This window comes from Rhinoderma darwinii, chromosome 2, assembly GCF_050947455.1.
Source record: "Rhinoderma darwinii isolate aRhiDar2 chromosome 2, aRhiDar2.hap1, whole genome shotgun sequence".
NCBI lineage: Eukaryota > Metazoa > Chordata > Amphibia > Anura > Rhinodermatidae > Rhinoderma > Rhinoderma darwinii.
This window is the reverse complement of record NC_134688.1, coordinates 360,254,411-360,267,545: the sequence shown is the minus strand read 5'-3', so window position 1 is coordinate 360,267,545 and position 13,135 is coordinate 360,254,411. Positions and strand designations below refer to the sequence as shown.

The window sequence follows — 13,135 nt, the reverse complement described above, 5'->3', positions numbered from 1 at the left end:
GGCTAAGAGTTCGTGGTTGCCAATATCATAGTTACTCTCAGTGGGCGAAAACTTCCTGGAGAAGTAGGCACAGGGACGGAGATGGGTGAGGGACCTGGTACCCTGGGACAAGACAGCCCCCACTCCCACCTCGGATGCGTCAACTTCCACGATAAATGGCTCCATTTGGTTGGGCTGAACCAGCACCGGGGCCGAGATAAAGCACTTCTTAAGGACCTCAAAAGCCTGGGCAGCCTCAGGAGGCCAGTGGAGGAGATCAGCACCTTTGCAAGTGAGGTCCGTAAGAGGCTTAGCGATGACCGAGAAGTTAGCAATAAATCTCCTGTAATAATTAGCGAACCCCAAGAAACACTGTAACGCCTTCAGGGAGGCAGGTTGGACCCATTCCGCCACAGCCTGGACCTTGGCAGGGTCCATGCGGAATTCATGAGGAGTGATGATTTGACCCTAAAATGGTATCTCCTGTACCCCAAACACACATTTTTCGGTTTTCGCAAACAGTTTGTTTTCCCGAAGGATCTGGAGCACCTTCCTGACATGCTCAATGTGGGAGGACAAGTCCTTGGAAAACACCAGTATGTCATCAAGGTACACGACAAGAAATACCCCCAGGTAATCTCTTAAAATCTCATTTATGAAATTCTGGAAGACCGCAGGAGCATTACACAACCCAAAGGGCATGACGAGGTATTCGAAATGACCTTCGGGCATGTTAAACGCAGTCTTCCACTCATCCCCCTCTTTGATGCGGTTCAGGTTATACGCCCCCCGTAGATCAAACTTAGAGAACCATTGGGCCCCCTGAACCTGATTAAAGAGATCAGGAATCAAAGGAAGGGGATACTGGTTCCTTACAGTGACCTTATTCAAGTTACGGTAGTCAATGCATGGCCTAAGACCACCATCCTTCTTCCCTACGAAGAAGAAGCCAGCACCTACCGGAGAAGTAGAGGGGCGAATGTAACCCTTGGCCAGGCATTCCTGGATATACTCTCTCATGGCTTCACGTTAGAAACAAGAAAGATTAAATATCCTACCCTTAGGGAGCTTAGCTCCTGGTACCAATTCAATAGCGCAATCGTATTCTCTATGAGGAGGTAACACTTCGGAGGCCTCCTTAGAGAAAACATCAGCGAAGTCCTGAACAAACTCAGGTAGTGTGTTCACCTCCTCAGGGGGAGAAATAGAATTAACAGAAAAACATGACGTCAAGCATTCATTACCCCATTTGGTAAGTTCCCCAGTATTCCAGTCAAACGTGGGATTATGCAACTGCAACCAGGGAAGGCCTAAAACCAAATCGGACGATAATCCCTGCATCAACAGTACAGAGCACTGCTCCAAATGCATGGAGCCAACAAGGAGTTCAAAAACCGGGGTATGCTGTGTAAAATAACCATTAGCAAGAGGAGTGGAGTCGATACTCACTACAGGGACAGGTTTAGGCAAATCAATCAAAGGCATAGCTAGAGACATAGCAAATTCCACAGACATGATATTAGCAGAAGACCCTGAATCCACGAAAGCACTGCCGGTAGCAGACCTACCACCAAAAGAGACCTAAAAGGGAAGCAAGATTTTATTAAGTTTCATATTTACGGGAAATACCTGTGCACCCAAGTGACCCCCCCGATGATCACTTAGGCGCGGAAGTTTTCCGGCTGCTTATTCTTGCGCCTAGGACAGGTGTTCACTTGATGCTTGTCATCCCCACAATAGAAGCAGAGACCATTCTTCCTGCGGAACTCTCTACGTTGTTGGGGGGACACGGAGGCCCCGAGTTGCATAGGAACTTCCGAGTCTTCCGTGGAAGAGCGAAGCAGCGGGACCTCGGGAGGCATCATGGGGCAGTCAGAGGGGAAAACACAAAAACTTTCAAGTTGTCGTTCCCTGAGACGTCGGTCAAGTCGTACCGCTAAAGCCATAACCTGGTCAAGGGAGTCAGAAGAGGGATAGCTAACTAGCAGGTCTTTCAGGGCGTTCGACAGACCCAACCTAAACTGGCACCTTAAGGCAGGGTCATTCCACCGGGAAGCTACGCACCACTTCCTAAAGTCAGCACAATACTCCTCAACAGGTCTCTTACCCTGACGTAAGGTCACCAGCTGACTCTCGGCAAATGCAGTCCTGTCAGTCTCGTCATAAATGAGTCCGAGAGCAGAAAAGAAACGATCAACGGAGGAAAGTTGAGGGGCGTCAGGAGCCAAGGAGAAGGCCCACTCTTGGGGCCCTTCCTGGAGCCGGGACATAATTATACCCACCCGCTGGCTCTCAGAACCTGAGGAGTGAGGCTTTAGGCGAAAGTAGAGCCTACAACTCTCCCGAAAGGAGAAAAAAGTCCTCCGGTCCCCTGAGAACCGGCCAGGCAACTTGAGGTGGGGTTCAAGAGGTGAGGGGCACCACCATGGTAGCGTCAAGCTGGTTGACCCTCTGAGCCAGGGCCAGGACCTGTAGGGAGAGACCCTGCATTTGCTGGGCCAGGGTCTCAAGGGGGTCCATAGTAGTGTCAGGGACCAGGGTAGACTAGGTATTGGGCTTGTGATTATGTAATGATGGGGGTAGGGAAACGGACAAGTGAGCCCTAATCTACCCGCCACTCTGTCCCTGCCTACTTGCAATGACCCGCCCTAGGCAACGGGGTACAACTGGGCGGCGGTCCCTACGCTCAGTAAGTGCACGAGACAAACAGACAAGGGTACATAAAGCTAAGGGAAATGGGGCAGTTGCCCACGGCAACACCGTGAGCAACAAGTGTAGTGAACGAGCCGAGTCAAACCAGGAGGGAACGAGGTACCAAACGCAGAGTAGGAGAGTAGTCAGTAAGCCAGGGTCAGTATGTAGCAGGATCAAATAGTTAGAAGCTGTAGCTGGGCCAGGAAACCACACGAGAAGACTCACAAGCAAAGGAGGAACAGGAAAGGCAGGTATAAATAGACAGAGGGCGGGAGCTAGCTCCGTCTGGCCAGGCTGCGATAGGCTCTCCCGCTCCTAAGCCTGCCATCCTGAGTGGTGGAAGATGGAGTCAGTCTCAGAGACATAGACTCAGGTGCAGACTGATTACCTATGGGTGTATACACAGAAGTTGTGCCTGGCAGATCCTTTACAGGTAGCTGATGAAAACGACATGGAAGATGCACAACTCAACAGCGTTCTCCCTTTCTGTCGCTCCTTTATAAGCAGAACACTGGCTAAAGTTCTAGACCCTGTGGTGAAGGAACTACTTGACATCAAACAAGGTGTCCGACAGATAGGCCATAGGGTTGAACAGCTGGAGTCCACCCAATCTCAGCTTGTTACATACACTGCAGTGGCCAGTTCCTCCTTTCTTACCTGTCAAAACCATTTCAAACAAAATGATAGATTGGTTAGAGGACCAAGACAACCGTACGTGACGCAACAACCTAAGTTTAAAAGGGGTCCCTGAGTCGATCACGTCTGAAGTTCTACCCACCTCCATTAAACAACTGTTCATTACTATTCTTGGGGACGCTTAGGCACAAGAGATCTCCATTGAAAGAATTCACAGAACCTTGACGGCCAAACGCAAAGCAACAGATCCACATGTTATTTGCAGCCTGTTTAGCTCTCAAACACGCAAAGATATTTTGAGTAAGGCTCGTGATTCTGGACCTATCACCTGGGAAGGCTCCAGGATTTCTCTGTTCTGAGATCTTGCTAACATTAATCTCTCCAAGAGAGGGATGCTCAAACCACTCACGGACCTGCTCAGAAACAAGAACATAATCTATAGGTGGTTGTTTCCCTTTGGAATTTCCTTTATGGTGGACGGATGGCGACTGACAATCCGCACCTAAGGGGACTTGCCCTACAGGTCCTTGAGACTCCTGATCTCCAAATTTCCGATTGGTCAGCTGTACTCGACGTTGCTTCTCTTCCATCCATTGCCCCTCCCACTCCTTGGGACACGGGAAGCTCTGGCAGAGCAGCCAAATCTAGGAAATGAGTGGGAAAGCTCACACACGTGGGAATTCTTATGGACTCCACTTGAATTCTATGAAGGTTTAAAGAAAGTTGCTCTTTTAATAGGCAGCTCGACTAATACATGTGCAGGATATGTTCTCACTCATGGTACTAAATCTGTTATCTGTTCACTCATAGTAGCACTGTTTTTCTTTAGTGAGTGGGTGTCTATATACTACTCACTAACCTTCACTTTCTTGTTTTGTCTATAAATATGGGTGAGTAATTATCACCCTTGTACTGACCCTAACAAGTTAGGAGATATTTCTGTTATTTCTACAGATTAAAATGTATTAATGTATCTCATGTCCAACTGATGTCCCATGTGCATCTATTATCTGGTATACATGATACCATCATTTACCTTTAAATTACTTTGTTTTATAGTTTTGCAATGTTCCCCCCACTCTTTGGAGAGTGAAGTTATCCCCAAAAATCCTATAATAGCTACATTACCTATGCCACAACACCTGAAGTGTCACACTATTATCAGAAAGCCCATTGTCCTATCTGACCATGTTTCACTAGAGAAATACCTGTCTTATTCTAAATTTGGTGAATTTAACTGTGATATGCCATGGCGTTGAAGTGCGGTGATATTTGTATTTCCTCTTATAATGTGAGGGCCTTGAATGACCCCAGGAAAAGGAGCCAGATCTTGGCCTTACTGAAAAAAAAAATTCTAGCATTCTCTTATTGCAAGAAATGCACTTCAGGGCGCATCGCATTCCCTCGCTTTTTCACCATTGTTACTCCACTTGGTACCACGGTGCACACCCCTCCTCCTCCTCCTTGAAAGGAGTCAGCGTTTCATTAAAATGTTCCCTACAAGCACACCCTAACCTACCCTGATCCAGGAGGTTGTTTCCTCTTTATTAAAAGTTGAATAGAGGGTATTCTGGTCACCATTGCCAACATCTACGCCCCTAACCGTAATCAAGTGCGGTGGTTAATAGTCACACTAAAAGAATTGAGAGATTGTGCAGTAGGCATGCGGATATTGGTAGATTACTTTAATCTTGCTTTCGACCCGCTAGTGGATACCTCCAGTGGTACCTCTTGTGTCTCCTATGCTAAATTAAGGAAACTTAAAGCCTGTTTTAGCCAGCTTGATCTGGTGGATGTTTGGAGATTACATCATCCTGTAGAGAGAGATTTCACACACTTCTCACACATTCATAACTGCCATCATAGACTAGATTACCTACTTCTTTCAGGACGATATCTACACTCAGCACTTTCATCTCACATTGGCCTGATCACGTTGTCTGACCACGCACCCATATTATACCAAATCTCGGTTTCTAGCATCCCCCCGAGATCCTGGTCTTGGTCCCTAAATGGAACCCATCTTGACAACCAGAAGTACCTTGAAGAACTCCGGAAGTAGCTTTCTGAGTTTTTCGCTCTAAATGAGATGCCAGAGATTTCTTCCCCAGTTGTTTGGGAAACGCACAAGGCATTCATTAGAGGACAACTAATCGCACTGGGTTCTAAATGTAAAAAGCAACACACAGCAGAACTTATTTCCCTTCTTGTCCAAATATTGGCACTGGAACTTATCGGCAAACTCTCTAGAGCTACCCTAGTACAGAGTGACTTGGAGGTACTCAGAAATAAAATTAAGGTTTTATTAAACATCAGATCTGCCAAGTTTTACCAGAGAAGTACCTTTAAATTCTATGCACACGGTGACAGGGACTCAAAGGTTATGTCTGCTCTCCTTAAGAAATGGACAAACCGGAAATTATGTTGGAAATATTGATAACATAACCAAAGAATTCCTTGCCTTCTATTCTTCTCTGTACAACTTGCCAGAGATCAAGGATGCGGAGTCGCTCACCTCAGAGTTTTTCGATTCTATTTCACTCCCTTCTTTGTCCCCCGAAGAGAAGCTCTCCTTGCTTCATCCATTCACGCAACAGGAATTGTTAAGGGTTCTCCGTTCCATCCCTAATGGTAAGAGCCCCGGGCCAGATGGTTTTCCCATTTCTTATTATAAGAAATTTCACCAACTCCTTATACCAAAATGTTTAAATTTTTGTAATGATATAACCAAGGGCACCCTACTACCCCCTCAGGCCCTTGAGGCGCATATCACTCTGATTCATAAGGAGGGTAAGGACAAGTCGCAATGTGGTAGCTACCGCCCTATATCCCTCCTCAACTCGGACCTAAAGGGGTGGGCAAAGTTATTTGCCAACAGACTCAAACCTCTACTTAATAAACTTATTTCCCCAGAACAGGTGGGTTTTGTGCCAGCCAGGGAAGGGAAACATAATACCACCAGACTCATCAACATCATCCATTACACTTCTTTGAGGAAGATTCCGTTAGCTTTACTTAGTACAGATGTCGAAAAGGTGTTTGATAGGGTCCGGTGGTCTTATATACAAGCAACTCTGATTCAATTTGGTTTACCCCCCTTTTTATATCAGCTATCTTCTCCCTATACTTGAACCCTACGGCTAGACTTTGCTTGAATGGTACACGAGGAAGGAATGCCCTCTGTCCCCGACTTTATTTATAATGGTTATGGAAACCCTTATACAAAAAATAGTCCAAACGGACGATATCCAGGCTTAAATCTCGGTGAGGTAATTCACTCCACAGCAGCATTTGCTGATAACCTCCTAGTGATAACCCAAAACAGGCCTTCCCTCACGTTCTGAGCATATTTGAATTGTTTAGATGGGTGTCTAATTTTAAAATCAATTACTCCAAATCTGAAATTTCAAACATTGCGATAACCAAACGAGATCTAGGAATGATTAAGAATTTGGCGCTTTTTAGATAACCTAACTCAAGCATTAAGTATTTTAGGCATCCATTTACCTAGTAATATTTTTTTGTTATATGCACTGAATTACGCTCCATTAGCCCACAAATTTCGTTCTTACCTTAGTTCCCTCAATATCCCATATCATGGTCAGGGTGAAAAAATTACTTGAATACGTACATTCTCCCTCAACTACTATATGTCATGCAAACTGTGTGCGATCCGCCTTCCCAACTCATTCTTCGACACCATTATGCAACTCTTCTCAAAATACTTATAGGCCGCCAAAGCTGCCCCAAAAACTCCTTATTTTAAAATCCCCTAATGGGGGCATGGGACTATCAGACCCACAAATTTACTACCAAGCCATCCATCTGAGTAGATGCATATCCCTGCTTAGAACGGCTGACTCTTCCCCTGCCCTGATTGCAGAAAGACCATTGTTAAGCCCAGATATGTTGTCCAGCCTCTGCTGTAGAACTACTGCTCATAAAATAACTAACGCGGTTAGCCCCACTACTAGAGGCACTATTGAGGTCTTCGTCTTCCATTTTTGAAACTACACCCCTCAAGGAATTCATTTATGGTTGTTTTTACTATTTTGACCCAACAGTTTTTACACAGCACGTATTTGAATTGGGCTGTGAAATTAAAAAAACATTTTTTTTCCAATAAGATGTCATTTTTTATCAAAATTTCTTGTTTTTATCTAAATTTTCCCAATTTGTTGCCCAATTTGTCCTGAGTGTGGCAATACCCCGTTTGTGGCGATAAACGGCTATTTGGGCCCATGGGAGAGCTCAGAAGGAAAGGAGCGCTATGTGTTCTTTGGAGTCCAGATTTTGCTGGATTGGTTTTCGGGTGCCATGTTGCATTTGCAGAGCCCCATAGGTATCAAAGCCATGGAAACCCACCAGAAGTGACCCCATTTTGGAAACTACACCTCTCAAGGAATTCATTTATGGGTGTTGTCACCATTTAGACCCCACAGTTTTTTCACAGAATTTATTTGAATTGGGCTGTAAATTAAAAAAATATTTTTTTTTTATTTTCACAAGAAATAAAATACTCCATTTTGTTGCCCAATTTATCCGGAATGTGGCAATACCCCATTTGTTGTGATAAACTGCAGTTTTGGCCCATGGAAGGGCTCAGAAGTAAAGCACCACCATTTGGCCTACTGGGGATTTTCTGGTGCGAAGTCATGTATGCAGAAGCCCCTGAGGTACCAGTACAGTTGAAACCCCAGAGAAGTGACCCCGTTTTAAAAACGATCCCCCTTAAAGCATTCATCTAGAGGTGTAGTGAGCATTTTGATTGGAGACATACACCACATAAACTGTAATGTGGGTTCTTCCGGGTATGACAATACCCTCAATGTGGCTGTTAACAGCTGCCTGGGCACACAGCAGGGCTCAGAAGGGAATGATGAGGGGGATAAGCTGTGCGGAGTGCATCAGGGTAAGTAAAACTGGGGTCGATTAAAAATCAAGGGATGTATGATAAATTTTAAAACACGCTTTCATACAGAGCCCTGGTTTTTCGGGACACGTGTCAGATTGATATATTGTGTCTTTCCTTATCCCCCCCCCTTATAGCAGACTTTGCACCTCTTTTGACTTTTTCCCCGTCTTACCAGTTTGGGGAACTTTTCCTGGAAAGTGTTGCTCTAGTACGATGCGCTTCCAAAAGTATTGGGTGCCCCCCTTCTTGGTCCCTAAAGATTAGGTTCTTGATAACCACCTCTTGAAATTCCAGGAAAGTTCCCCTCTGGCCTGTACATCGACGTAGCATGTACGCATTGTACAATGCCATCTGTATGACATGCACGGCCAGCTTCTTATACCACACCGCATGGCGCTGTAGGGCATGAGGACTTGATCTGACAAGTCCACCCCTCCCATGTACCGATTGTAGTCCAGAATGCAGTCTGGTTTCGGGGTCTCTGTACTTGTACCTCGTACAGGTACATGAGTACTGGTGTGGCCATGTATTGTTGTCAATACAAGGAAATCTCTCTTGTCCTTGTACTTGACACACAATATGTTAAAGCTAGAATGTGCCCTGCTCTTACTCCTTCTGAGTGTTTGCCCAAGCAGTGTATTAGGGAGGCCTTTCAGATTTCTTCTAGGAGTGCCGCATGCCGCAGGACTTCTGGAAGCGAGGCACTTGAAGAGTGGGAAGCTGGTATAAAAATTATCCTGGTAGAGGTGGTAACCCTGGTCCAGCAGTGGGTGCACCAAATCCCACACAATTTTTGCGTTAATTCCCAGTAAGGGGGGGCATTCTGGGTACTGAATACTGGTGTCCTTCCCTTCATATATCCTAAATTTGTAAGTATACCCTTATGCACTCTCGCACAACTTATACATCTTCACGCCATACCTTGCCTTCTTACTCGGCAGGTACTGGAGGAATTGAAGACATCATTAGAAATACAATTCTCGTGGGTGCATGGTTGGGAAAACTGGGCACTGAAATGGTTTAATGGGGGTCTCCGTTTATGCAAACGGTCAAAACTGGGGTCATCTCGGGGTGGACACGGCTCATTATCAGTATAATGTAAGAAGTAAAGCATTGCCTAATTTTTTTTTTTTTTGGTTCCAGTTCAGTTCTGAAGTTGCTTTGAGGAGCCTATATATTAGAAACCCCTATCAAACACCCCATTTTAGAAACTAGACCCCTAATTCACAACAGCATTTAGAAAGTTTATGAACCCTTTAGGTGTTTCACAGGAATTTAAGGCAAAGTAGAGATGAAATTTACATATTTATATTTTTTGTCAGAAAATCCTTTTTATTCCATTTTTTTCTGAAAAATAGAAGGTTTTACCAGAGAAACACAACTCAATACTTATTGCCCAGATTCTGGAGTTTTGAGAAATATCCCACATGTGGCCCTAGTGTGGTAATGGACTGAAGCTCTGGCCTCAGAAACAAAGGAGCACGTAGTGGATTTTGAGGCCTCCTTTTTTATTAGGCACCATGTCCGCTTTAAAGAGGTCTTGTGGTGCCAAAACAGTAGAAACCCCCCAAAAGTGACCCTATTTCGGAAACTAGATCCCTTGAGGAATTCATTGTAGTTTTCATGGGGTGCAATGCGACTTTTTGATCAGTTTTTATTCTATTTTTAAGAGGCGTGGGGACTAAAAAACAGCAATTCTACTATTGTTTTTTATTATATTTTTTTTACATCGTTTATCGTGTGCTATAAATGACATATTCACTTTATTCTGCGGGGCGATACGATTACGGCAATAGAATATATTTATCGTTTTTTTATGTCTTATGGCGCTTGCACAATAAAATACTTTTTGTAAACAATCATTTACTTTTTGTGTTACCTTATTCTAAGAGCCATAACTTTTTTGTTTTTTCATCAAGAAAGCCGTGTGAGGACTTGTTTTTTGCGTAACGAACTGGAGTTTCGATCAAAACCATTTTTACGTACATGCGACTTTTTGATCTCTTTTTATTCAATTTTTTGGGGAGGTGAAGTGACCAAACATTTGTGATTCTGGTATGGTTTATTATTATTTTATTTTACGGTGTTCACGATAAATAACGAAATAATTTTGTAGTTTAGGCCGTTACGGACGTGGCGATACAAATTAGATCTAGTTTATATGTTTATTTTATTTTTATTAATAATAAAGGACTGATAAGGGAAAAAGGGGGATTTTTACTTTTATTACTTCTAAAACTTTTATTTTCTTATTTTTACACAACTTTATTTTACTTTTTTTTAAAATTATTACTTTGTCCTACTATGGGACTTGAGGGCAGGAAGCCCTGATCGCAATTCTAATACACTGTACTACATGCGTAGTGCAGTGTATTAGAGCTGTCAGCTACTCGCTGACAGCAAGCATGAGCTTCCGTAGATGGCATAGCCGGACGCCATTGTTAGGCGTCCAGTTGCCATAGCAATTATCGCTGCCTGCTATCATGTAGCGGGCCGTCGATGGTGGTTTAAGTCCTAAAAAGCCGCGATCGCTATTGAATGCGGCTTTTAAGGGGTTAATCAGCAGGGACACATCGATCGGTCCCCGCTATATGAGCTGCGGCAACTGCTGTACGAGACAGAAGCTGTCACAACTCCTGTATGTGTCGGGAAGACGGCCGAAATGGCCGTTCCTCCCGTGATGTACTATTCCGTCATGGAGAGCGAACGCTATGGTTACCATGACGGAATAGTACGTCACTGAGCGCAAAGGGGTTAAAGACCTTTCCAAAGCAATTTATCCTCTTATGCCTGTGGCCCTGTTGCCCAATATTATGGGTTGCCCTAGTCATATTTATAGTCTATGGAAACTATTTTGTGATACAACAATTGCTGAAGCCTTTACAGATGGGAAATGTCCTGACCTGCCCTCCCTAATCCCAGTTCCACCTGGTGGGCCACTGAATTTTCTACAAAGCTCTAATTTTAAAGCCTTAGCTAGACAATTTCTAAATAAATTCCCTAAGATCTCTGAGCCATCCTGGTTGGAAATGTTCTTACTTCTCCACTCTCTCCCCAGAGGTTATCCTCTCCAAGGTCTATGGAGTACTTCTCCTTGAGAGAACTTCGGACAAACCAAGTTATTTACTAGCCTGCGAACAAGAGTTAGGACTTACCTTTACAAGGGAGGAAACCTCACGAATCCTGAGACACTCCCTTGGGTTCTCCAGGTGTATTATAATTCAGGAGAATTCTTTCAAAACCCTAACCAGATGGTACGGAACAGAGCTACTCTTACCCACTCAAACACGTGTTGGCGTTGCAATACCCAGAAAGGGACTATGTCGCACTTCTGGTGGGAATGTACACGGTTTCAACCCTTCTGGATAGAGGTCTTCAAAGTGTTTAAGACGATCACCAAATCCACAATTTCACTGTCCGCCCGTCTGACCTTACTATGGATCTCTTCAGGTGACTTCTGCCCTAGACACAATAACCTCTCTACACACCTTCTTACAGCGGCAAAGCTGCTCATCCCCTTACATTGGCATTCTGATGCACCCACCACTGTCAGCAAATGGCTCTCCAAAGTAGACTCCATTTGTAGGATGGAGGAATTATTGAGCTGGGAACTAAGAAGACATGATACATTTTGAGAGGTTTGGGAACCTTCGATAGCTTTCCGCAGATCGTCCTTTGAGCCGTCCCAACCCTCTGCTTTTGCTATTGTGTCTAGTTAAGGGAAGGTTCCTTCTTATTTAGCTTTCTTAACATTTGGGTTAGGTAAAAGTGATGGATGTGCCCCCCCCCCCCCACCTCTTTCGGATATCTTCTCTCTGATGTCTAAATTACCACAACTGCTATGACACTTTTTCAGGGTGTCCTGATGATGTGGGAATGTCTTCAATTGTTTGTACATAGTTTGTTATGTGCACCTATGTTTGCTTCGACTGCAACTACTTGCTGATGTTACTTATAAGGCCTGAGCGACTTCTCTTTGTTTGGTCTTTAGATGTCAACTGTTATATACCGAGATACTCAGATTACAACTGTATCACGATTGGATGTATGTAATTCCCCTTTCTGAATAAATAAAAAGAGATTAGATAAAAAAACTAAAAAAACCTTTTGGTTCAAAAGGTGTACATCGCCATTTGTGTCCTCGAAGGTTATATTATACAGGAATAGAACTCTGGATTACCTTCACTTTGATCTCCTTCTGTTCTACTGACTTCTCCCATATTTGCTGATCATATGCTCCAATCTGTAGAAAAGATTATTAGTAGTGTACTGGTATTCATACTGCATATGTATCTTCCTGTCCTTATCCTTGTAACTTAGAGGTTTAAGGGATCTTAAATCGAATAGGTTAGTACAATTACAAATACCATACAAAAACATTTTCTTCCAGTGTATGGGTTTGTTATCTTACTAGTGTACCTTGGGTCAAAAATGTTGTTGTGATTTAGAGACATGTCAGAAGAAAGTATTGGTGGGGGGCCAAAATTCTTAGTGACTGCTAGACAAGTAGGGGCTGCCACAGTCTTCAGATTTGCTATATGCCTCAGATATGCTATAGACTCGAACAGGCAATGCAGCGTAAGCAGAGAGCCTTTGGATGGTTGGGCATCAGGTCAGTGAAGGGAAGTATGAGAAATGTGCTTGTTAAAAAAAAAATCTTGTTCGCACATTACATCTGAAAAGTGTACTTTTTCCAGGCTTTGCTCTAGCTCTGCCGACTTTCTTGTTATTGTTTCCTCATTGATTTAATAGGGGTAAGCTTAATGCAAAGATGGCACCTGTTACATGTGTGTACCATATTGAAGTTTGCCATAGAAGAAAAGACTTCCTAGAACAACTTCTAAAGAATAATAAAAAAAAGCTTTTGGTGACACAGTAATGGTGCAGCATATTTCAAAGTGTGTACCAGGA

At 43.8% G+C, this 13,135-nt stretch overlaps 1 protein-coding gene across 2 annotated transcripts in view; it reads right to left on the bottom strand.

Moving 5' to 3' along the window:
* Window positions 1–13,135, bottom strand: part of PHTF1 (putative homeodomain transcription factor 1) — a 163,026-nt gene that overhangs the window by 128,940 nt on the left and 20,951 nt on the right. For both annotated transcript variants that reach the window (XM_075850728.1, XM_075850729.1), the window contains exon 3: window positions 12,405–12,467. In XM_075850728.1, the coding sequence (XP_075706843.1) occupies window positions 12,405–12,467 (63 nt within the window). The remainder of the gene's footprint in view (window positions 1–12,404; window positions 12,468–13,135) is intronic.